Source organism: Diabrotica virgifera, chromosome 7, assembly GCF_917563875.1.
Source record: "Diabrotica virgifera virgifera chromosome 7, PGI_DIABVI_V3a".
In the NCBI taxonomy this organism is placed as follows: Eukaryota; Metazoa; Arthropoda; class Insecta; order Coleoptera; family Chrysomelidae; genus Diabrotica; species Diabrotica virgifera.
Window position 1 is genome coordinate 5704747 of NC_065449.1, and position 26714 is coordinate 5731460.

The 26714-nt window shown below is 33.2% G+C and overlaps 2 protein-coding genes and 1 long non-coding RNA gene across 9 annotated transcripts in view; 2 read left to right on the forward strand and 1 right to left on the reverse strand.

The window, feature by feature from the left end:
* LOC114330826 (GDNF-inducible zinc finger protein 1) overlaps positions 1–26714 on the forward strand; it is a 113495-nt gene that overhangs the window by 35687 nt on the left and 51094 nt on the right. The window lies entirely within an intron of this gene.
* LOC126888894 (uncharacterized) lies at positions 2709–4907 on the forward strand. 2 transcript variants are annotated; one of them, XR_007699697.1, is made up of 2 exons: positions 2709–4184; positions 4730–4907. It is a non-coding gene; the product is annotated as an uncharacterized LOC126888894 (long non-coding RNA). The 2 variants fall into 2 exon arrangements; XR_007699696.1 differs by having other exon boundaries at positions 4175–4456.
* The window catches only part of LOC114330824 (uncharacterized), a 162059-nt gene continuing 143679 nt past the window's right edge, over positions 8335–26714 (reverse strand). For all 4 annotated transcript variants that reach the window (XM_050657325.1, XM_050657326.1, XM_050657324.1 and 1 more), the window contains exon 9: positions 8335–11628. In XM_050657325.1, coding sequence (XP_050513282.1) covers positions 8495–11628 — 3134 coding nt within the window. In that variant the 3' untranslated portion in view covers positions 8335–8494. The remainder of the gene's footprint in view (positions 11629–26714) is intronic.

A 26714-nucleotide genomic window follows, 5' to 3' on the forward strand; every position in this document is an offset into this window, starting at 1 on the left:
CATTGCTGCTACTGTCTTCGTTGACTCTACAGGCTGTCTGTCAAATTCTTCATTTAATAAGCTGTCAAAGTACTTTCTCCATCTCTTTTTGACATCCCTTTCGTGAACTAGTATTTTATTATTTTCATCTCGGATACATCTAATCTGATTAAAATCTTTTGCTTTCTTTGCTCTCTGTTTGGCTATTTTATATATCTTCGTTTCGCCTTCCCTGGTATCAAGTTGATCGTATAGGTTTGAATACGCTTCTGCTTTGGCTTTTGCTACTGCTACTTTCGCTTCCTTTTTCGCCACCATATAGTTTTGAAGATCTGTGTCGGATCTGGTTTCTTACCATAAGTCTATCGACTTATGGTATTATTTTTAATAAAATAATTTTCACCCCCGAGAAGGGGAGCATCCACCCCCAGGGTAAAAGTGCAACTCTGCATCATGCCACCTTTATTCCTTGAGGTATTCTCTAACTACTCACCAATTTTCATGAAAATCGATGAAGGTTCAACGAAATCGAAGGTGAAGAGCTTCAGTGACTGCACTATTCTATGCAAATTAGAATAGAAACATGCAAGCAATATTTCTTTATTTCTAACCGTTTTCTAGATACAAGAGTTCAATTTGATAATTTTACAATTTTTAACTTATTTTTTGATAAACATTTTACATTTTATATCAAAATAAACAAAGATTTTTTAACAAACAATTCAACCGAATTTTTTCTTAGGTTATATCAAAATAATTTGTAATAAATAAACGAAATTAAATATGAAAAGGAGTTTTAGAGGTTCATAATGTTAGTTAAAGTTTTAGAGGTTTTTGAAATACATATAACTACAAAAACATGTTTTTCGTTATAACTTACCTAAAATCAATAATTTAGTCGATTGTAGCACGAATCAGTCACTGTCGTAAACCAAACACTGACTGCGAAAATCTGACGTAAGTAACAGAAACCGACCGGTACTTACGTTATTATGGCGGTAAACGACGTTTGCTTACGTTATTATTATGGAAATGGTGCTAAAGTTGCGTTCCTTTTGCGGGTATGATTAAAACAATTCTGGACATACGTTTTTAAAATAGTTAAAAAAAAAGGTTGACAGTAATTCTAGGCTTACTACACTTTGGCAGTACCTTCTAAACACTAATAGCGTTAGTTTAATGGAAAAAAATGATTTTCGCCAAAAATGTCACTTACGTTACTTTGGACAAAAATGTATCGATATGTCCGCAAATGCTTCGTTTCTGAGATACGGGATGTTGAATTTTTTCTTACTAACTGACGATTTATTTATTGATCTAAAACTGGTTGAGGTATGCAAATGAAATTTGGCAGGTTTTAAGAGGTAGTTATTTCACATTTTTTGACATACAACTAAAAATTTTATATTCACCATTGGCGTGCATACAGGTAATATGACCCGTATGCACGCCAATAGTGAATATAAAATACATAATTGTATGTCAAAAAATGCGCAATAACTGCCTCTTAAAACCCACCAAATTTCATTTGCATATCTCAACCGATTTTAGAGAAATAAATAAATTGTCAGTGTGTAAGAAAAAAATCAACATCCTGTATCTCGGACACGAAGCATTTGCAGACATATGTTTATAAATCAAACGGTCATTATTTTTTCATGCAGAATTAACCCTTAAAGTTTGTCGTACTTATTTAGAAACACCCTGTATTGATGAAGAACATGGCAAGTTGTCAAAGTACCTAAGTTTTTCATTATCCAACATAAGTGAATGAGTCAAAAAGCAGAATGTTAAGAAAGGCTAAGGCTACAATTGAGTTTTAATTTCAATATTTTTTAAATGCTAGAATATTCCACAGGGTGTTACGAACTTTCAGGAAAAAACACAGTATTATTGTTACACCCGGTATACAATGATATTTACCTGTTCAGCAACACTATTACTACATCCATATTCTTAGAGAATAAGGCTATAACAGATTAAATAAATCACTAAAATCGTACAACAGATTTAGGAGATTGGAGAAATCAAAAATGACCCATTTTTAAGGTGTACCGATTTTTTTGGCCAGGAGTGTATTTTCCTAAAAATCTAAGGAAGGAGCTGTATGCGAAGAATAGGTAGAGGGGTTCTATCAAAACTTAAAGGAGACTGAGAGACGTTACCCAAGAAGACGGGATATTAGAATGGTGGCTGATTACTTCTGGACTTTCAGAGGGATTCGCTCACAAAAATCCACAAAAAAAAACTGGAAAACGCAGTTTTTACGATTGTCTAACGTAGATTATACTGTATTATATGAAATACAGTTTCAATAAATATTTTCTCAGTATTTTTAGATTGTAAACTACATATTGATTACTTTTATTCGACAAAAACATTTTGTTAGTACATTTTGTTGTTAACTGAACAAAAACACCGAAAACCGAAACATTTTTATGCAAAATAGGAAAAAGACCTGACTATCTTATAGTAGCTGTTAAACTGTTGCATAGCTCAATTTTGTCATTTTAGTTGATGTTTTTCTTTTATATTTGCATCTAAAATTACTCCATTATTAATTTTAGATTTAATAAGATTTATTCTCTCAACAATTTGTGATTCAGTCCCATATGACATTTTTATTAGTTTTTCTAATATGGTAGCTCTATATTTTTCTGTCCAAAGCTTTTCATGTATACCGATTGTACCGATTAATAGGATATACATAATCTCAATGTTTAAAGTCTTCCCATCTCTCTAAGAGATTTGTTATTATTAGCGGGGTGCTATTGTTAGAGGTGTGAAATTACATAAACAAGGGATTATTCCATAAACAGGTAGATTCTCTTGTTTATGTAATTTCACACCTCGCACCCCGCCGAGCTGAATATTAATGAGCCTCTTAGAAAGATTGTAAGACTATACCAAGATTGACTAAAACCACACATTACCACGGAATGATATAATTATTAGATTTGTGTAAAACACAAACACCACAAATTATACCAGTTTGATTAAAAAGGACAAACAAAATATTAATTTAGGTTTAGATTCGTTCGTATTTAGAAATTAGACAGAATTAAAAAGATTCATCATCTCTATAAGAAAAAAAATTACCTTTTACTATTTTATATATAGTTTATTAGCATATGTTTAGACCTCTTACCAACGCTATTCAATTTTTAAAGAATAAAGTATACTCGTATGTATAAATTAATAATTTACAACATTTTGTACCAATTAGCATCTAAATAATAATTTAATTTAATGCTGTATTTCGTGTACATACAGAGTCAGTTTCAAGTAGGGAACGTCCCAATTATCTCGTAAACGGCTTGATTTTTCTAGATTTTTACATTGTTGTCACATCTTCAGTTTTTCTGGAAATCTAATGAAATTTCTTATTTCAAATGGAGCACCCTGTATATTTCTTGCCTTTTGAAGAGCTTAAGAAATACTACTTTTCTTGTAATGTTCCGTATACGTAAATGCTATAATTTCGGAGCTATTTCTACATTTACATTATCTTCGTCGAAGTTAAAATAATACATTTAGATGGATATCTGTCAGAATAACAAATTTGACGTTTCAATAAATTAGTACTATTGGTGTTTATTGAAAGTTACAATGGACCGTACATCTGAAAAATAACGAATTGATATTTTATGGAAATTAGGATAGGGTGATATGCGTAAAAATCAACAAGAAACGTGTAAAATCTTGAATAAATTTATATCCTAACCGAAATTCTATAACATTTGCTGTCAGTAAATTAGTGTTAGATCAAGGATTTCGATAGACATGAAATTATGATGATTTCACGTCTATCGTCTATCGAAATGATGATAAAAAAAGTTTCACTTCTATCGAAATGATGATGATTTCGATAGATGTGAAGAGTTTGTAGACATAATGATGGACAATCATATTATATGGACATTTTTTAAGTAAAGTTTGTCTTGAGGCAACTTTTTTAATTAATGAGAACGTAAATCATCATAATTGTAAAATACTGGTCACGTAACAATCCTCGTTGGATGTGTGAATAACACAAACAGTATCGTAGGGCGTGGTTTTATCGAATGGCCCCCTCGATCACCCGACATGAATCAGTTAGACTATTTCATATGGGGTCACTTAAAAAACATCGTTTATAAAACACAAAACTTGCCAATATTTAGGAATTAAAAAATAGGGACTTATATGGACATTTTTTAAGTAAAGTTTTGTCTTGAGGCAACTTTTTTAATTAATGAGAACGTAAATCATCATAATTGTAAAATACTGGTCACGTAACAATCCTCGTTGGATGTGTGAATAACACAAACAGTATCGTAGGGCGTGGTTTTATCGAATGGCCCCCTCGATCACCCGACATGAATCAGTTAGACTATTTCATATGGGGTCACTTAAAAAACATCGTTTATAAAACACAAAACTTGCCAATATTTAGGAATTAAAAAATAGGGACTTATATGGACATTTTTTAAGTAAAGTTTTGTCTTGAGGCAACTTTTTTAATTAATGAGAACGTAAATCATCATAATTGTAAAATACTGGTCACGTAACAATCCTCGTTGGATGTGTGAATAACACAAACAGTATCGTAGGGCGTGGTTTTATCGAATGGCCCCCTCGATCACCCGACATGAATCAGTTAGACTATTTCATATGGGGTCACTTAAAAAACATCGTTTATAAAACACAAAACTTGCCAATATTTAGGAATTAAAAAATAGGGACTTATATGGACATTTTTTAAGTAAAGTTTTGTCTTGAGGCAACTTTTTTAATTAATGAGAACGTAAATCATCATAATTGTAAAATACTGGTCACGTAACAATCCTCGTTGGATGTGTGAATAACACAAACAGTATCGTAGGGCGTGGTTTTATCGAATGGCCCCCTCGATCACCCGACATGAATCAGTTAGACTATTTCATATGGGGTCACTTAAGAAACATCGTTTATAAAACACAAAACTTGCCAATATTTAGGAATTAAAAAATAGGATTACAACAGAGACAAGAAAATTGAGCAGTCAGGCATGTTGCAAAATGTATTTGAGAGTTTTAAAAATCGCATTGCTTGTATTGAAGTAAAAGAATAACGTTTTGAGAATGCTGTACTTGCCTTTATTGATTTTCTAAAATTCCTAATTTTTTCTACTATAATATTAATAGGTGTAGTAAAAGATTTGGATAAATCTCTTACTGCAGCAGTTTCATTAAACTTTTTACTAATTTACTGACAGTAGATTCTGTTATGCTATTATTAGGATATACATTATTGAAGATTATTCAAATTAAACGAATTTATCTATGTACTATTTTAACTTCGGCGAAGATAATGTAAATGTGGCAATAACTCTGAAACTATGGCATAGCTATAGGGAACATCACACGAAAAATAATCAGTATTTCTTAATGATTTCAAAAGGCAAAAAATATACAGGGTGTTTTATTTGAAATAAGAAAGTTCATTAGATTTACAGAAAAACGGAAGATCTGACAACAATGTAAATATCGCCATAACATCGACCGCATCACAATACCCTTACACATAAGAATCTATAAAAAATCGTGCAAGTCGTTTCCGAGATAATTAAGGCTTTCATACATAAAATTCACTCTGACGTAGTGTTTAAAATCACCATTTAAAAAATAATAGTTGGTCAACGCAATGAATAAATTTGTTTGATTCTAATTGAGACAGTCACCACCATTTCTGTCAGGGTTGCAATGACACGCGTAACTACGATAAATCCAAAATGCATAGACACCAAGTTGGATACGACCCTATTCATAACACACCAACTCGCATACATTAAGAAAAATAAATATATAGAAGAATATATTCAGAAATTTAATTAATTATGTAATGCTACTATACATTATATAATAGCATGACATCATGAATTCAATTCCTAAATATATTCTTTCATATATTTATTTTTCCTAATATGTATGCGAGTTGGTGTGTTATGAATAGGGCTTTTCATCGATTGTCATTTGTTTCGAGCTTCTGTCATATGTTGTATAATCTGTGTATAATATTAAAATACACGGATTATACGACATATGACAGTAGCTCGAAACAAATGACTGTGAATGAAAAGCCCTATAGGGTCGTATCCTACTTGGTGTCTATGCATTTTGGATTTATCGTAGTTACGCGTGACATTGCAAACCCTAACAGAAATAATGGTGACATCTGGTGACTATCTCAATTAGTATCAAACAAAGGGCCTAGCCGGGTAAGATGATGAAAACTGGCCCCAACTCGATTAGAATTCCATATAGGTCACCGTTTAGCATATGTAGTGAAATTCACTTTCTGAAATTTTTAGCCCCCTAGGTGGTCATGTGACCCACCTAGAGCCTAATTAGGGATTTTATGTTTTTATTTTTTTATCTCAGCCGCATCGAGAACTAGCAAAAAACTTTAAATAAAAAATTGTAAGCTTTAAAAAGTTCTGTCCGATTTTTTTTTTTAATTTTTGGTGGGAAGTTTAAATTTTAGAACGATTTTAAAATTTTAAATGAGTATAAAAAAATAACTAAGACATTCGTTTTCACGAAAAAAATATATATCGTGTATTTTTGCATAATGTTTCACCCTGAATTTTTTCAAATTTTTAAAATTGGTGAAACGCACCATTATTAAAAATAAAAAACCGCATTTTTTCGGTTTTTTTTTCGTTTTTTGATACAATTTTATACATGTTTTTCAAAAAAGCTAACACCGTCACTAGAATAGGTAAGAAACTGAAAAATAATTGGGGTTTGCTTAATAAAAATTTTTTGTAACGCTATCCATTTTCAAGATACAGGGCGTTGAAGAAAACAAAATTTTACATATTTTTGACGATTTTGCCGAAACTACTGGCAACATTGTAATACAACTTGGCGTGTATTAAGAGGTAGTTATTGTGCACGTTTTGACATACAATTAAGGATTTGATATTCACCATTGGCGCGCATAGGGGTAATGGTCTGAAATTTTCAAAGAAAAAAGATAGTACGCCACTGACATATTTCAAATTAACAATCATTTTTGAATTCCTCGTTCAATTTGCGATAAAAAAACTATCTTCTCATTTTTTCATACGACGCGCCGTTTTGCTGCAAAAAATAAAATATCTTAACGCTTACAAAGAATGTATTCGAATTAGTTTTTATATTGGATGTACGAGTTTATGTAGATGTAGAAACTACTATTTAGAAGTTCTAATACTTTGTAAGGGTTAAGATGTTTTATTTTTTGAATAAAAATGGCGCGTCGTATGAAAAAATAGGAAGATAGATTTTTTGTCACAAATTGAACGTGGAATTCAAAAACGATTGTTAATTTGAAATATGTCAGTGGCGTACTATCTTTTTTCTTTAAAAAGTTCAGACCGTTACCCCTATGCGCGCCAATGACAAATGTAAAATTCTTAATTGTATGTCAAAAATTGCACAAATACCTCTTAAAACTCGCCAAATTTTATTACAATGTTGCCAGTAGTTTCGACAAAATCGTAAAAAATGTGTAAAATTTTGTTTTCTTCAGCGCCCTGTATCTTGAAAATGGATGGCATTACAAAAAATTTTTATTAAATAAACCCCAATTATTTTTCAGTTTTTTACCTATTCTAGTGACGGTGTTATCTTTTTTGAAAAATATGTATAAAATTGTATCAAAAAACGAAAAAAGAAACCGAAAAAATGCGGTTATTTATTTTTAAAGGTGCGTTTCACCAATTTTAAAAATTTGAAAAAATTCAGTGTGAAATATTATGCAAAAATACACGTTATATATTTTTTTCGTGAAAACGAATGTCTCAGTTACTTCTTTATACTGACTTAAAATTTTAAAATCGTTCTAAATTTAAATTTCCCGCCAAAAATAAAAAAAAAATTTCGGACAGAATTTTATAAATCTTACAACTTTTTTTATTTAAAGTTTTTCGCTAGTTCTCAATGCGGCTGAGATAAAAAATAAAAACATAAAAACCCTAATTAGGCTCTAGGTGGGTCACATGACCACCTAGGGGGCTAACAATTTCAGAAAGTTAGTTTCACTATATATGCTAAACAGTGACCTATATGGAATTCGAATCGAGTTGGGGGCAGTTTTCATCATCTTACCCGGCTAGGACCTATATCCATTGAGTTGACTAACTTTTCTTTTTTTAAACAATGGTTTAAGTTAAAATATATTTTAAATTAAAGTTGCACTTGTTATTTTCTTAATATAGTTGAGTATTCTCTTACATAGCATTAAAAAGTATCAACAATTGAAATTTGAAAAAATATGTTGCTTATTAAAACCATTAATTCTGATACTTATCCCGGCATTTCTAAACAGTCTAAAAATAAGTAAATTAAGAAAGTCCAGAAAATTTGTAATTTTAAATATAAACAAGAATACACACATCCTAAAAAAACATTGATTTATATATATGTACATAAAGGGGAAAATTTTTACTTCAAACGTCTAATCCCAAATAGTCTATTGTTTTCTAAATTACAAACACACGTTTAAAATGTTAGTCTTCGTCAGAGAGGGGTTCATATTGTGAACTTAGTAAAGGCTTGGGTTCGTTATTTTGTGAATTGTCACTGGCAGTAGTCTCTTTATGAACAAAAGAATAGAACCCACTGTGTTGTGATGTCTGCTGTTGGTTGAAGTCATTTTCGTGTTTTTCCTCGTCTATTACCATTTCTCCAGGACTGTCGCTAAGATCTTTTTCTTGAGAATGTGCCTCCTCTTGCAAATCTTTCTTATTATCATCTTCCGTTCTCATCACCTCTACAATTCTGTTTTTTACGTAGTCCAAGGGAGACATATGCGACTGCTGATTAGGAGGGTACTTCCGGTAATTCTGTTCTGACCAATTATTACTTTCTGGTGGAGACACCGGTTCCATCTTCTCCATAGGTTTTTGCTGGGGCTGGGTAATTCTAATGACGTGTCTTTCATCCTGTAGAGGAGTTTGTGAACGCTTATCCTCGTTTTGTTGTTGTTGAATTCTACGTTTCCATTGCTCGTTCATATTCTCCTGCATGTGATAGTAAGGTTGTCGCGCATTAAAGTCATGACTAATAACTGAATCAGTCAGTTCTTTTACTGTAAGATTTTTGTTTAAGGTATCACCGTCAACATCAACATTTATAGCCAACGGAGATTTTTCACCATTATCTTGAATATTTTGTGGAGAAGGCTCTCCTCTGTGAAATTTTTGGAACAGTAAATCACCTGCCCTTTGCTCCCTTGTATTATTCACGACTTCCCTATTACCTTCGGCCGTTTGATTTATCTGATGAGTAATTATAGCATCAATTAGACTTGCTGCTGTTAAAGTACTATTATCAGATCGTGACGTTTGCCGATTCTGTAATTGTGGTTGTTTCTGCTGGTCACTCTTTTCGTGTTCTTGTTCTTTCTCTTCTTGTTCTGATTGCTGCAGTTTTTCATCTTGGTGTTCACCTTCAGGTTGTTGCTCTTGTTGCTCTTGTTTTACAGACTGTTGTTGGTCTTGTTTCTGTTGATCTTGTGACAGCAATAGTTGTTGTGGTTGTGGTACTTGCGTTTGCTGTGGTGGTTGTGACTGCAGATGCGATTGTTGCTGCTGTTGTGGTTGTTGATGAGACTGTTGTGAATGCTGGTGTGACTGTTGCTTTTGTTGCTCTTGTAACTGTTGTTGAGGTTGTTGGAGCAGCTGTTGTGGATGACACACCGATCGTCGTTGTTCTTCTGCTCTTTGTGGATGTTGTCGAATCTGCTGGTGTTGTACAATTTGGTATCGATGTGGTTGATCCAAGATATTATCTGCCATCGTCTTACCAAGACCTTCATGGGCATTTGGTACTGGCAACGATGGTTGTTGAACTGCAACGTCCACTAGGGAAGATAGTGCTTCGTGGCCTGGTTGGATATACTGTGGTCTCGCATTTCTTTGAATCACCCCTTGTCGCTGTTGCTGGCCAGGTTGCGATGGAGACGGAGTACGATGAGCTGAATTTGTAGGATAGAATTGCGTTTTCTCATTTCTTCTACCTAACATTTGTTGGGATGTAATATAGTCATTAATAATTATTTGTCGAGAACTCAACTGTTGTTCTACATTATATGCCTGTCTGTACTGGCCAGCATATTGTTGACTTGATTGCATTTGTTGTACAGGAACAGCCCCTCTTTTATTAAAGTAATCAAACACCCTCTTTTCTTGCATGTTGTGCGGTATTACAGGAGTACCTTGAGTAATAGATCCCATTTTAGTGTCTGGTATTTGCCTTAAAACTTCGTATCTTGGCTGAGACATAATAGGGGTACCTAGTGTAATCGAACCCGATTTGGGGTTAGCAAGCTTCGAAGTGGACATCTTCGTTGGTGATCTAATCGAAAATGCTGAACTTTTCCGCTCTTGATGGTAAACATAATCGCGATGCATTTGCTGTTGAGACTGTGGTTGAGTTTTATTATGTACAGGTAAAAGTGTCTCTCTAGGTTTCTTTATGCTGAGATCTAAGGTTTCCGGTTCTCTGCCGTCTGGAACTTGCAGAACTATTAAATCGTCTCTAGACGACTGAAGTGATTCTACTTGGTTTTGTGATTGTACAGGTCCAGACACAGGTGTTATCGTGGCTCCTATAAGAGGAGTCACTAATTTTGCTAAGTTAATATCAGAACGCTGTTGCAGTTGCTGTCTTTGTTGATTGTTTATGTTGTTTAGATTATATTCACTCACAATAGTTACCTCGTTAGAATCATTATTTAAGATTGAAGATATAGTAGGAGCCATACCACTCGATGGAGGGTTTTGAGTCTGTTGTCCTCCAGGATTCTTCATAAGGGAAAATTCTATCACGTTAAGGACCAAATCCTTGACGCTTAGAGGTTGTCCATCGTTACTAACTGGTGTTATTGTTGCTGCTCCTTGAAACTGGTCTGGAGTTTGAGCTTCATCTGCCGTTTCTGTCGCACTAGAATCATAATCTATCTTCTTTATTGTGCCATCGTTTGAACTTTGCACAGGAGGGCTTTCTGCGGCACTAGCTGTATCACTAGAATGTCTATCACCGTCGATTAAATTTTCCTCGCAGCTTGAAGTACTGGAACCACTTTCTTCATCAGTAGATAAAGCTGGTTTTCGATCTTCACCTAAACATTTTTTAAGCCTCTTTCGGTTCGCGGCAACGTATATTTTGACCGTTTGAGGCGGTTTATTTAAACGTTCTCCAATCAATTGCCAATTGTAGCCTAGTTCCATCAAAGCTGCTTCTAGTTCATTGAACTCTTCTTCTGACCATTCTTCTATCGGACCCAATCGTCTTTGAATTCTGTTATAACATGCCGAACAGCATTTCGTTACTCCGCTTGGGATTCGAAATTCAGCTAAAAGAGGCTCTTTTACGTCTAGTGGTAGATCTTGCAACCGCTCGGGCAATGATCTTAACCTCTTAATTCTCCCTCTAGAATTTGGACACGATGGTAAAGGACAGTGTGTGTACCGAGACCGGACCGTCTTACATCTACAAGTATTACAAACTCTTGCATTTGGCGGTATTTGATCCTCACGAAGGTCATAAAGTGATGCTTGACTAGAACACAAGGGTCGGGAGTTAAGTTGAGGACCTAGTTGAGCTTGGCATAAAAGACAGTTTCCTGAAGCTGTATTATCTAAAACAAAAAAGTGTCAATTAATCTCTATACTCTAAATACATAAATTTCTAAAATATTTAAAATATTGAACATTTTATTATGAATAGTGTAACGTGTCAAAATTCGATCTTGTGAAAATTTTCGTTATTTCATTAAACTTCTTAAAAAAATACTCCGTATACAGGGTGTTTCATTAATAATTGTCCATATAGTAACTGTAGAAACCTTAGCACAAAATACGAAGGTTTAACCTAAAACACTTAAAATGTGGTTCCTTACTGAGTTACAGGGTGTTTTAACTAAAAATTTAAAAACTATTCGACGTATCCTTTTCATACTTGGCAGAAAGTGCGACTACTATACACCCTACTAAATTCTGATAAACAAACATTTCTAGCTACTACCAGAGGCGTACGACAGGGGATAGTGAATGGTTGACCCTTCTCAAATTCTACGCCACTGGAGGAATTACTATTTTAGTGCCATTTTTAGATTCTTCAATACTTTCTACGTAACTAATATACTCTTCATTGGTAACGACAAAGTCATTAGTTTTCGAGATATTTGAAGTTAAATATGAAACGGCACAGTTATTTTGATTAATTTATGATATGATTCATATATGATTAAAATGTAAAAATTATTTGTACCCAGTACTTTAACCCTTAAGCTCCTAGCGTTACATATATGTAACGCAGAAACTGCTAAAATCTTAAGCCTTAAATTCTGGAAGTGATTCTAATTTTAACTATATGGTGATGCAAGACTTTCAAGGGACACTTGTTTACTAGTTTTCAGCAGTTGGTTCGAGGATTTGATATAACCTGTTTATTTAGTTGAGTGTTTTATGTGACGGTGTTTATTATTTATGGTAAAAATGGATCTCAAGTTTGAGTAAGTATATTTTTACTATTCTTTTGTTATTATATTTTGTTTAAAGTGTTTTCAATTGAGAATCAATTAATGTATTTTCTTATTGATAATATAAATTTTTAGAAATTTTATCCTGGTTTTTAAAAAAATGGCTTTAATTTTTGGTGTTACATATATGTAACGCTAGGAACATATGGGAGCAAAAATCGAAACTTTTAGAATTGTAACGTATTTTTTGTTAAAAAAAGGGGGTTCTCTTCAAAAAGCGCTGGAGATGCTTGATGCCGTTGAAACTTTAGACGTTGATGCTATATACATACATATAGGTACTGAACCCCCAGAATTGAATGTGCTTACAGACGAGGAGTCTGGTGATGAGGAATATAATGATTTAAACAGGCTGTCCGAGAAAATTCTTAGAGCACCTGTTGAACTTGTTTTACGAAATAGTGAAAGAGATTCCGAAATATATGATGATATTACCGAGGCTTAGCTTTCCAGATCATCAACAAAAGCTAAAAAATTAGTGAAAGAAAAGTTGAAGTTGATCTTATGAACCAGAATGTAGCTACATACCAAGTAGGAATTTGCTCTAAAAAATGGTAGTGGTGTCTATTTACATTGATGCTGGACATAACTATGGAGATAATGGTCTATTTATATTGATGCTGGAGATAACTGGACATAATATATGCTATGATCCTATGCCACAACTGGAATTTCGAAGGTATCTAGTAACATCGTATCTTACGAAGTATGGTACCAAACCAAAAGATGCAGGCAGGCCATCTTCGTTCAAAGTAGTCGTATATATAAGATATGATAAGATTTATCATCTCCTGACCTATATAAAGGAGATGTTTTACAGATGAATGCTCTAGTTCAAATGTGCGTACCATGGGTTGCAAGTGCAATGTGGGAGTGTGCATCAAGTGCAACATACATTTTCATCTACAATAACTTGATTATGATTTTTCATTTATCTAGTTTTGAATTTGTTTGTTATTTTGAAATTTATAATCGGAAATATTTTAAATATTTTTGCTCCTATATCTTCCTAGCGTTACATATATATAACGGCAATTTTCTAAAAAATAAAAAATAATTAAGAAAAAAAATGTATGTATTTTGTGTTAAGACCTTCTCCTGAATACATCAAAATAAACAAAAAATAAAATTTGCTAAATAAATAAATTCAGGATCTTAAGGGTTAAAACTATTTGGCGTATCCTTATCATACTTGGCAGAAAGTGTAGGTACTGTACACTCTACTAAATTAAGATAAATAAACGTTTCTAGCTACTACCAGAAGCGTACGACAGGGGATAGTGGTTGGTTGACCCTTCCCAAATTCTACGCCACTGACGAAATTGCTATTTTAGTGTAATTTTTTGATTTTCCAAAACTTGTTATGAAAATAATATACTCTTCATTCGTAACGATAAAATTATTAGTTTTCGAGGTATTTGAAATTAAAAATGAAGCGACACAATACATTAATCAAAATAACCGTGTCGTTTCATTTTTAACTTCAAAGATCTCGAAAACTAATGACTTTATCGTTACGAATGAAGAGTATATTATTTTCATAGAAAGTATTGGAGAATCCAAAAATTGAACTAAAATAGCAATTTCGTCAGTGGCGTAGAATTTGGAAAGGGTCATATATTCACTTTCCCCCGTCGTACGCCTCTGGTAATAGCCGGAACGTTTGTTAACATAATTTAGTAGTTTGTACAGTACCTATACTTCTTGCTAAGTATGAAAATGATACGTCGAATAGTTTTAAAATGCTGAGCAAAAATAGCTTTTAAATTGTTAGATAAAACACCCTGTAACTCAGTAAGGAACCACATTTTATTTAAGTGTTTTAGGTTAAATCTTCGTATTTTGTGCTAAGGTTTCTCCAGGTACTATATGGACAATTATTAATGAAACACCCTGTATATTTATGATTTTAACTTCTTTCTCTTGAAAACATCTTTGTTTGTGCCAATAAAATCCGCGTTATAGTTATAGTTTTACCTCCAAGCGTAATTCGTACCTAAATATTCAGTTTATAAAACAACAAACCAAATCCGAGAATCCGAAGATTTTTTACGATTAAAATCAATACAGGTAACATCTTAAATCTGTGCTTTCTATAATTTGCAAACCAAACAGACGATAAATGAACTAACGTGAGGAATCTAAAAATTGCATTCCATAACACGTCAATCTATCTAGTCAAAAACTCTAGCGAATTTGATTTCAAGTAGGTACTCAAAAGAAGGGTTATTTACTCATATATCCTCAGATTGAGCTGTAAAACGAATCGACCAAAGAGAAATTCACACCGAGAGTACAGTACGGCTAAGATAGGGCAATAAATTTCTAATGGGGAATAAACGCACAGGGTTGTCGGTTTTCACCAGTTGTTGATTGCTCTCTCAAGGGCGTTGCACAGGAACTGTGGCAACACTGAATGCGCATTCCTATCTTAATCGTACTGCACTCCCAGTGTGAATTTCGCAATAGACGTTGACCTTCTGTACAGTCATCCAGTGGCGGCTCGTGATTTTTACAATGGGGGAGGCTATACCTAACTGTAAAATATCAAAACAAATTTGCACTAGCAAAAAAATCCGCCAAAAAAATCTAATTTAAGGCCCCATTTTTTTAACCATTTTTTATTTACATTTTATAATATCATCATAATTCATAATTTCATAATATCATATCATTTTAAAAATGGTTAGTCAAATTGTAAAAGTGTATTACCAAAGTTTGTGTCGTTTATTTGTTAACAATTCTATCTCTGTAAGTAGATATGCATATCAAAATAAATACAGTTTTGAACTTTTGCAGTCCATACAGGTTGAAGGTTCACATTTTTTAAGACACTCAACTGAATTTTTTTAATTCTAAAAGCGGCCTACTGCGAATCCAAAAACACGGTAAATTACCTATACCTAGTTTGCTTTGCATTACAGATATCGGAAAAAGTTATTTGAACAAGTTGTTCCAAATATTATTCTAACCCCACATACCAAATTTCATCAGAAAATTCGCACTTTTAGTTTTTCATTATTTGTAGTCAGGATCCTAAAATTGCAAAGGAGGCTGCTGGCCGATAAGCCGCCCTTGCCCAATCTCCGGGCAGCGTGTGCGTTAAACTATAATGCAGCTCTAAGGAGACCGGGTCTCCGTAAACGCTGCTAGGCTGCGCGGAGCATTAGCAAGTGAGATTTTCCGGCCAGCAGCCTCCGCCCCAGTTTTAGGATCCTGACTACAAATAATGAATAAACTAAAAGTGCGAATTTTGTGATGAAATTTTATTATGTGGGGATAGAACATTATTTGGAACAACTTGTTCAAATAACTTTTTACGATATCTCTAACGCGAAGCAAAATAGCAAAGTAAACAAAACAGTGTAGCATGTGTAAAAAATTTATGGGGAGGATGTCTCTTTTACCTCCTCTGACCAGCCGCCACTGCAGTCAGCTTTCTTATGATGAATGCTGGAGTCCAAGGAATTTGCTGTGGCAGCGAGGAGTACGGTTCTTAATTTTAGAAGAAATTTACTTGTTACACAAGTTAAATCATGAACGAAGAATAAAGTAGAAAAGAAGTGTGAAAAGTGGAAATAAGAAAAGTAAATATTGAGATATAAATACATTTGACTTACCAAATTAAATTGGGTAATTTAACTAATAGAGATGGTGACACAAATATTACAACTTCTTCAGGGTGAAAACATATTTTCCCAACTCAATTTCTAACGGGAAATGAATATAATTTCGTATTTTTAGTTTACTCACACAATTGAGTACTTTAAATCAAATTTGCTGGAATTTTTGACTATGTTATGTAATGCAATAGTTATATTCAATGTGTGTTTCAAAAGTTCCTCTTAAACCTGTTGAAACATTGTTTAACCTGTCACGAGTATGCGGTTGGGCAAATGCAAACTGGACGAGGAAACCTACTGACCAACAGAACGGTTCAACTGGCCGCTTATGTCGATGATATTAATATTATAAGTAGAACATCAATAGGAGCACAGGAAACATACGCAGAGTTAAAACCGCAAAGGAAAAGGCTAGGTCTGTAAATTAACACATAAAAACAAAAATAATGATACAGACGAAAAGAAATATAGTCCCACAAAACATTATACATGAAGATGACGTTGAAATGGTTGGAAAGTTTACATACCTGGAAGTAGAAATATATGCCGACGGATCAGAAGATGGAAAAATACGGAAGAGAATAACGCAGGCAAACAGAGCTTATTTTTCCCTCTCCCATATATATCGGTCTAAAAGTGGCCACCGAAATACAAAGTTGAGAATCTATAAAATCATAATTCGACCAATAGCCTATGGTAGTGCAGCATGGGTCCTGAAAGAAACCTCCAAAAACAAACTCGACACATTCGAAAGGAAAGTACTGAGGAGAATACTAGGACCTGTAAAGGAAAATGGAATCTTCAGAATTCGATACAACAACGAGCTTTATCAAGTTTATAAGGAAACACCCCTGTCAGACTTCATTAGACTACAAAGATTGCAATGGGCCGGACATGTGATAAGAATGGGAGAGGATAGGTTATCAAAAAGAGCACTGAATGCTAGAATGCAGAGAAAGAGACCGGTTGGAAAGCCAAGAAAGCGCTGGGAAGACACAGTAAGCAGCGACGTACAAGCCCTTTTAGGAGTCCGTGTATGGAGAAGAACAGCCACAAACAAACAAGGGTAGAGGCAAAAAATAAAGGAGGCCAAGGCTCAATTAGGGCTGTAGTGCCGTAGAAGAAGAAGAAGAATTTTCTATGTTCTTTTAACACATGATCAGTTAAAATATTTAGAGAATTTGCTATAAACTTTCTTAGCACAGGGGACCGTACAAGTAAAGCTTTCATCCCTCACCAAAATAGTCACAAATTCGTGAAATATACTATACATATTGCCAGTTACATTACACCTGAGCTCTGTGTTTCAAAAGTTCCTGGGATGGTAATTTAATTTAAATACCTCCCGTTCGTATTTTCGTATGCGAAAGCGACTGAATATGCCAATTATGATACTGTGTTGTCGCAATAAATGCACCAGATACATTCATTGATTTAAAATTTCTAATTTGATCATTCAATTAATTGCTCGAACGTAACAAGATTAGTGGCTGTTCGCCATTTTTATTACCAATAAATATCGGAAATAGCGGAAATTACCTTTAATAACATTAATATAAAATATTGAAATGTGTTTAGGAATATTCGATAATTTTGGCTAGATAATTTTCGAGATGTTTATTATAAACTAGTGATTTTGCCCGCCCCCATACGATACGATATGTACGGGAATACAATCAATTGCCTTCTACAGTCACTGCATTCAATCCTTTTTTTACCATTTTTGTATCCATTTTTGCGACCTCCTCCTGCTTTATCGTATCTCCTTCCAATTTTTTCTAACACCCTCCACTTTTTCTGATTCCTTCAATTTTTTCTGGTACCCTACAATTTTATCCCTCCATTTTTTTCAACTCACTCTTATTTTTTTTATAGTTTTTTATCTTATAACTCGAGAAGGACTGGATTGATTTGGCTACTTTTTATTTACGCCAGGGCGCATCTGTAAAAATAGTACATTTGGATGTTGAGAGGTGACTCATATTTTTTGCAAAAATTCCTTGAAAGTAACTCATATAATGATATTTGAGTTATCCTCCCACTCAAAAAGGTCCGGAACATTGTTTAAATAATCAAAATGTTGAAAAATGAAGGAAAAATTCGATTTTTTTCTTCGTTTTTTGATTATACCTTTAAAAGTGTTCATTTTAGAGAAAAATTGCACAAACATAAAAGTTGCTTATTTAAATTTTCTACAATATAGGATTAGTTAAAATTTTTAAAAATTGTCACCCTTTTTGCAAAATAGCAATAATTGGAAAAAAATCAAGTATTTGTATTTTACGTTTTTCAACCATTTATGCTAGTCTTAGGACCTTCATGTTTCACCCAGAAAAACTTTATGATATAATAAAACAATACTGTAAATTTCATTAAGATCGGTTAAATAGATTTCGAAAAATAAATTTTGCAATCCAGCTTTCGCAAAAAAAATTAATTTTTTCAAAATGTTGTGGGACTAAAAATAAAGCAGACAGCAAGTTGATTTTTTTTACATATAGAAAAATACTGTACCTTTCATTTGCAATTTGCAAAATTTAAATCGGTTAACTACCACGAAGTCAGAAATTTTTTTAAATAAACATTAATTTTTGGTGCTACGCGCAGGACAGCGGATATGTTTGCTCTGATTGGGCATTCCAATGACCTTTGATAATGATTGATCAATTTTAATTTTTAGTACATTTCGATATAAATAAATAAATTTGTTTATTGCAAAATAAAAACACATACTCTGTCCTTTAAAATAACACTTTTTTAGCAAAAACTTTCTTTGCACATATAGTTTAACTTAAAGAATAAAAGTTTATTATTTTTAAACATATGCAATTGTTTCAATAATATTTCACAAATAATAATCAAATTAGAATGATTTTTGTGAAATTAAAATATTAAAATACATCAAAATATAGAGTAAGAAAATAATATATTACATAAACATTGGAAGAAATTTTGGTGGAAATCAACTCGTGTTAATCGAACACCGCTGTCCTGCGCGTAGCACCAAAAATTAATGTTTATTTAAAAAACTCTTGACGCCGTGGTAGTGAACTGATTTTAATTTTGCAAATTGCAAATGAAAGGTGCAGTATTTTTCTATTTGTAAAAAAATCCAACTTGCTGTCTGCTTTATTTTCAGTCCTGAAACATTTTGAAAAAATGAATTTTTTTTGCGAAACTTGGATTGCAGAATTTATTTTGCAAAATCTATTCAACCGATCTTAATGAAATTTACAGTATTGTTTTACTGTATCATAAAGTTTTTCTGGATGAAATATGAAGGTCCTAAGACTAGCATAAATGGTTGAAAAACGTAAAATGCAAATACAGTAGAACCCCGATTATCCGGGTGCGGATTATCCGTGCTGCGGATTATCCGTGCTATAATTTTCTATTACTCAAGTTGCATTTTTGAGGTTTTATCAAAATAGCGTCATCGTAAATCACTTGACGGAAACTCTATATGACGAAAGAGAGACTCATAATGAAAGATTTATTTTTTTCTGTTATTTTTTATGGTAGGTACATATGTATGTGTATACATATATATGTATTATACATAAGAAATACATGTTCGGATTATCCGCGCTTTTTAATTATCCGTGCCACCCTTCGGTCCCGAGGAGCACGGATAATCGGGGTTCTACTGTACTTGTTTTTTATGTTTTTTTTTTCGCAATTATTGCTATTTTGCAACAAGGGTGACAATTTTTAAAAATTTTAGCCAATCATATATTATAGGAAATTTAATTACGCAACTTTTATGTTAGTGCAACTTTTCTCGTAAGTGGATACTTTTAAAGTTATAATAAAAAAAAAACGAAGAAAAAATCGAGTTTTTCCTTAATTTTTTGACATTTTGATTATTTAAACAATGTTGCGGACCTTTTTCAGTGGGAGGATAACTCAATTATTATTATAGGAGTTAATTCCAAGCAATTTCTGCAAAAAAATATGAGTCACCTCTCAACGTCCCTTTCAAAACAGATGCGCCCTGGACTAATTTTGAAATATTTGTATTACAAGTCTAAGGAAGAAGATCTTTACAATACCCCATCAGATATTTTAATTTTATGAGTTGTTTGAACATTGAAACATCGTCAAAACATTGAAATCCAAAACATAATAAGAGCAACAGAGATGGAGTTACTAAGGAGAAGCTGCAGAGTAACAAGAAGAAATAGAATAAATAGCATAAAGATTAATTGAAGACTGGGAAAGAACTCAGGTATAATAAATAGACTACATAAAACAGAAGAGATTAACCTGGTACGGACGGAAGAGATTAATTGAAGAATGGGAAAGAACTCAGGTATAATAAATAGACTACATAAAACAGAAGAGATTAACCTGGTACGGACGTGTCAGACGTTGGAAAAACAGAATAAGAGAGACAGACCCCGAAGATATTTCAGAAATAAAGTGGATGAAGCAATGGAAAGAAATCTGCTGCAAGGGGGCTGGGAAAAGAGAAAAAACTGGATATAACGGTTGAGAGGAGGAATACAGTGAAAACTTTGGATCTCCTTAGCATATACACTTTTACCAATACCAATAAAAATTAAAATCCATGTATCAATTTATAGTAAATTCATAAACGTAGAACATAATATATGTTTTCAATTTCCTAAAGTTTCCATTACTGTTCCATACAGATACAGAAAGAGTAGAGAGAGACTAACTCCCGAGGTATATGTATTATCAGCGGCTAAATTCATAAATGAAACGGTTTTCATTACGTCCGAAACACTTAAATGTAATAAAATATTCTCAAAGTTAAGCTCACAGTACACTGCCAACATCTATTATATGGCCAGGCTAAATTGGATATAAATATTTAATTTAATTACAGAAAAGTGTGTGTACTCTTCATTTGCCCGACTTGATTTGATTCGTTCACTTTTTCCATTTTCAATTTTCATTCAAAATTTATTGTTACAGGATGACGAACCAACTCCATCGGAGTTTTTTTCCATCGTTATTTGAATTTGAAATGTTGGCAAACTAAGTAGTATAATCACGACTGGATGAAAAAATCTTTATTATATCTCTTTTAAAGATGTTCAACGTGAATGTCTAATTGAAACTAATATATCATTAAACTAATAAATTGAATCAAATTATAATACTAGCAGAAGAAAATCAAAGTTTTCGGTAGGGAAGATCATGTACCGACATTTATAATGAGGCAAGTTCAAGAGAAATCATTAGAGTACAACAAACCGGCATATTTATGTTTCGTGGACCTCACGAAGGCATTTGACAGGGTCAAATTATCAGAACAAGATCAAATATGACAGGACGTTATTCATTTATTGCACCCAAGAGAGGTACCTCTAGGAATAATCAAAACAATCGTAAATATCTACCAGAACAACACAAAAGTAAAAGTAGAAGAACTAAAAGATCCAAGTTAGTAATGGGATAAGGCAGGGGGATTCCCCGAGTCCTCTTTATTCAACCTAATCATGGATGAAACAATAAAAAAAGTAAGAACCAAAGAAGGGTACCAAACTGGGAGAAAAACAACTTAAAATAATCTGCTATGCAGACGACACAATATTAATCTCTCGAAGTGAAGATGATTTACAATGCACGCTGCACCAATTTAATATAACTGCCAGAAAATTTACCATGTTAATTTCCCCAAAAACGACAAAATACATGGTTATAACAGAAAATCTACTACTAAGTTGTAAATTTCAGCTGGAGGGTCAGATAATAGCACAAGTGGTGGAGGTTAAAAATCTAAGCATTACATTTTACATTATCTAGCTAAGGAGCATTTATGAAACTTAGATCTATTCTGACCAACTCTCAGCTGAACTTACAACTAAGAATCAAGTTCCTAAAATGTTATGTGTATCCTGTATTACTATATGGATGTGAAACCTGGATCATGAAGGTTAACATGATGAACAAATTAGAAACCTTTGAGATGTGGTCGTATCGTAGAATGCTCAGAATATCTTGGGTTCAACGCATTTCAAACAGAGCAGTCTTAAACAGAGTAGGTCAAGGCGAAGGTGACTTAATGAAGATGATAAAAAAGAGAAAACTTGAATATCTGGGGCATATAATGAGAGGTAGCAGATACAGGATACTGCAGTTAATACTCAATGAAAAGATCGACGGAAAAAGAGGAATTGGTCGAAAGAAATATTCATGGCTCTGAAACCTTCGTCAATGGACTGGTTTATCAGCAGATCAATTGTTACATGCCGCACAAGATCGAGAACGATATCGGCAAATTGTTACGGAAGCTACCCACGCCTAAAAATTTGGGCACGGTACTTAAAGAAGAAGAAGAAGCTAAGGAAAGCTCGAAACAGAAGTGGTAGACCAGTAAGGATCTGTTTTTAGGTGGATGTGAGAGGTGGAATTCACATTTTTGCGGATAAAGTTAGGTGATAACTTCGTTAATAATAATTGATTTATGCTCCTTCTTAATCTCATATATGCCCGGAACATTAATAAAAAAAATAAAATATTTAAAAATTTCAAAAAATTTCGTTTTTTTTCTACTTTTTTTGCTAACTTTAAAATGATTCATTTTGGAACAAAGTCGTATAGGAATAAAACAAAGATAATTAAATTTTCTATCAGATGCGATTGGTTAAAAATGTCTTAATTTATCACCCTTGCTGCAAAATAGCAATAAATATAAAATAAGGGGACAAAACAAGCCTGTCCTTATTCAATGATTTTCCATCACTTAGGTTACACTTGGAACCTTCCTAATTCGCTTAGAAAATTTTTGTAATGTGCTAAAACCGTACACCAAATTTAATTAAAATTGACTTACTAGATTTTGAATAATATATTTTTTTAAAAATTAAAATTTTTTAAAATCTTGCACAACAAAAGCATACAAAGATTTGTCAATTTTTTTACATGTAAAGAAGCACTTCACCTATCTAATGCACTTTACAGAATTGAAATCGGATTGTTTAAGCAGCCTCAGCAATGTTTTAAAGTAATAAACAATTTTTTGGCTTATAAACAAATTAGTCCTGTGGCCAGGAGGGGGTGCTACGGGCTCCTTTATTTAGATGGACTTACGCAAGATTTTTATGTATTTTTTGACCCGTGGAACACGATTTTTTTGGGTAACAGTTGATCCGGATGTCGATAAGATTGTTATAAACAAAGAACTTGAGGAATTACATAACATCGATTTTTAGCAAAATAAAACATTTTTTGTATTTCTTGGGTAATTCTAAGCAAAAAATGTTTTTACAAGTTTTTTCGTAGGATGCATAATTTTCGAGATAAACGCAGTGGAACTTTCAAAAATTCGAAAAATTGCAATTTTTGAACGCGAATAACTTTTGATTAAAAAATAAAATAGCAATTCTGCTGACAGCATTTGAAAGTTTAAGTCAAATTATCCAGGTTTTAATTATTTGCATTGCAAAAAATTAATTTTTTTATTATTAAACAAAGCTATTTGTTTATAAGCCAACAAATTGTTTATAAGTTTAAAACATTGCTGATAAATAATCCGATTTTAATTCTGTAAAGTGTATCAGATAGGTAGAGCACCTCTTTATATGTAAAAAAAAATAGACAACTTCTAAATGGTCTACTTTTTGTTCAGAAAGATTTTAAAAATTTTTAACTTTTTTATGCAAAATCTATTAGGTCGATTTTAATGAAATTTGGTACACGGTTTAAGTATGTTACAAAGAATTTCCTAAGCGAATTACTAATGTTCTAAGTGCCACCGAAGTGGTTAAAAACATTGAATAACAACAGGCGTATTTTGCCCCCTTATTTTGTATTTATTGCTATATTGCAGAAAAGGTAATACGTTAAGACACTTTTGACCAGTCGTATATCATACAAAATTCAATTATCTTTATTTTATTTCTCTACGACTTTGTTCCAAAACGAATCGTTTTAAAGTTATAAGCAAAGAAAGCAGAAAAAAATCGACGTTTTTCGAAATTTTTAAATATTTTAATTTTTTTATTAATGTTCCGGTCATATTTGAGAAGGAGCACAAGTCAATTATTATTACTAAAGGTGTCACCTAACTTTATCTGCAAAAATCCGAATGCCACCTCTCACATCCAAAAATAGACGTTTTTTCACAGATCCTTACTGGTCTATGGAGGAATCAAGTTAATAGAGTAAACAGAGCCGCAGGTTTCCTGAATGAAACAACATGGAGAAATAAAAATATCGGAAAAGAAACGAAAGGAAGAATTTACAAAATAGTCATCAGGCCAATAATGAAATACGCGGCAGAAACACGACCTGACAGAGAAGACAAACAGAATGCTAGATACAGCAGATATGAGAAACCCTTGAAAAATCTAAGATAAGACACTATGGCTAGAAGTACAGACATACGACGGAGATGCAAGGTGGAGAAAATGAATAACTGGGTAAGAAACAGAATAGTAGAATAGAATGGGCACGTAAACCGAATGACAACAAATAGAGTAGTAAGGACAGCGAGAGACGGTTCCCCAATAGGAAGACGATCAGTGGGACGACCACGAAAACGATGCAATAACAACTTACTGTAGGCACATTAAAAAACAGACAAATTCATGTCTACACAAAAAGAAGAAAAAGAATATTATTAAACTAGAACTACCCTAACCAGATACTGTATTAAAAATTATTAAAACCGAATTATTAAAACTTGTCTTTATTAATACATAAAGTAAAATAAAGCACTAAATAACTGAGTAATAAACATAGGTAATACATAAACCTCGAGAAAAGCCATAATTAGAATAAACCAGGGGGGTTCCCAATGGGTGCAATGCGACATCTTGGGGCACCATGAAGAATAAAAATGTAGCATGCTATCTGCTTCACGAGCTTTGTTTTCTTTCAATTTTTGTATTGGTTTGATGACTTCTTCCTCTGTTGGGATATCATCTTTCTCTCTTTCACCGTCCATGCCTTTAAGCTGGGATTCTGCTTCTTGCAACCTCATTTCACTTCTTATAATATGTAGTCTATCCTCAAAATTTTTTGCTCATTTTTCTAGTATCTGGCCCTGATCGCCAATGATTTCTTCTGTTCTGTTTCTAACTATTTATAGTCTAGGTTTGAATTCCTTTCTGTTCTGGTTAACCTTCTTGTAGAATTTTCGCTTTTCCATTTATGTTTTATACTTCTCTATGTTAGAATATACAACATTGAAATTGGATATTGCTCTATGGTTGCCACTTTATATATTTTGACAGTATTGATAATAGAAGTAATGTAATGTCAAGAAATAGAAAAATATAACGTGTCATGTTCAAGAAAAATGTTTTCCTATTGTCCTGTAATTGAGGGAATTATAATCGTTGTTGGTCATTTAGTCAGTTCACCTAACTCAATTTATAACAGGTTACGGGCCCAGTTCACGTGAACTGTGAACAGATGAAAAAATATGGCGACCAGCAATAACGATTATAAAATTCAAGTCGATAAACTTGAGGGTCCTGAAGACTGGGCAAAATGGAAATGGCACGTTTCGGTGTTATTACGAGCGTATGCACTTTTGAAGACATTGTGAACGGTATGTGTAAGTGTCCCGAGGTTAGTGCAAATGCAACTTTATTGGAAGTAAAGAAGCATCAACAATGGTTAAAAGACGATGCAAAAGCGGCAAGTTTGTTAGCAGGTACACTAGGAAAAACTGTTGCCAAGCTCGTGTTGACATTTCACGCTAGTGAAATATGGGACAAATTACGTGCGCGATTTGAACGTAGCAGTACACAACGGTTAAACATCTTAATTGAAGCCTTTTTTAGAGTCCAGCGTGATGAAAAAGAAGATATTAGTACACATGTTGCGAAGTTGCAGAAACTGTTTGTAGATTTGAATGATGAATTGCAGAAGCATGATGAAAATGTTTTATCCGAAAGAATGTTAAATGGTCGGATCTTATCAACTTTGGGTAAAGATTTTGATAATTTCAAAGATTTGTGGGACACGATACCATCAAAGAATCAAACTTTGAATTTATTGATTGAGAAATTGTGTGCCATTGAATTACGTGACCAAAGTACCACAGAATCTTTTGCGTTTGTTGCACGCAAAAGGCCGACAGAAAAATACAAACAGAGCCAAAGTACAACTACTACGAAGTCAAAGAAAAATGTACATCGTGCAAAAGAGAAATTTCCATGTCACAAATGTAAGAAATTAGGCCATTGGGCGAGAGTGTCCATTAAAAAAATCTGCTGAGAATAAAAGCAATGATATCTACTGTTTTTTTGTCTGTTGTTTTAAGTGCCTCGTCTAACAATTGTGTTGCAGCTGGGAAATGGTATTGTGACAGTGGAGCCACAAATCATATCACTACAGATAAGCAATATTTCTCATCTTATACAGAGTTTGCTGAAACCGAAAAGATATTACTTGGTATGAAGGGTGTATGTATGTTAGCCCAAGGACAAGGAACGGTGAAAGTTCAAACGTGTCTGAATAATAAATGGAAAAATGCTAAATTAAAGAATGTTTTTATGTTCCTGAAGCAAGCGCTCATTTGTTTTCCGTGAAAGCTGCTGCACAAAGAGGGTTCGTTACAGTACTCGATGAAAAAGG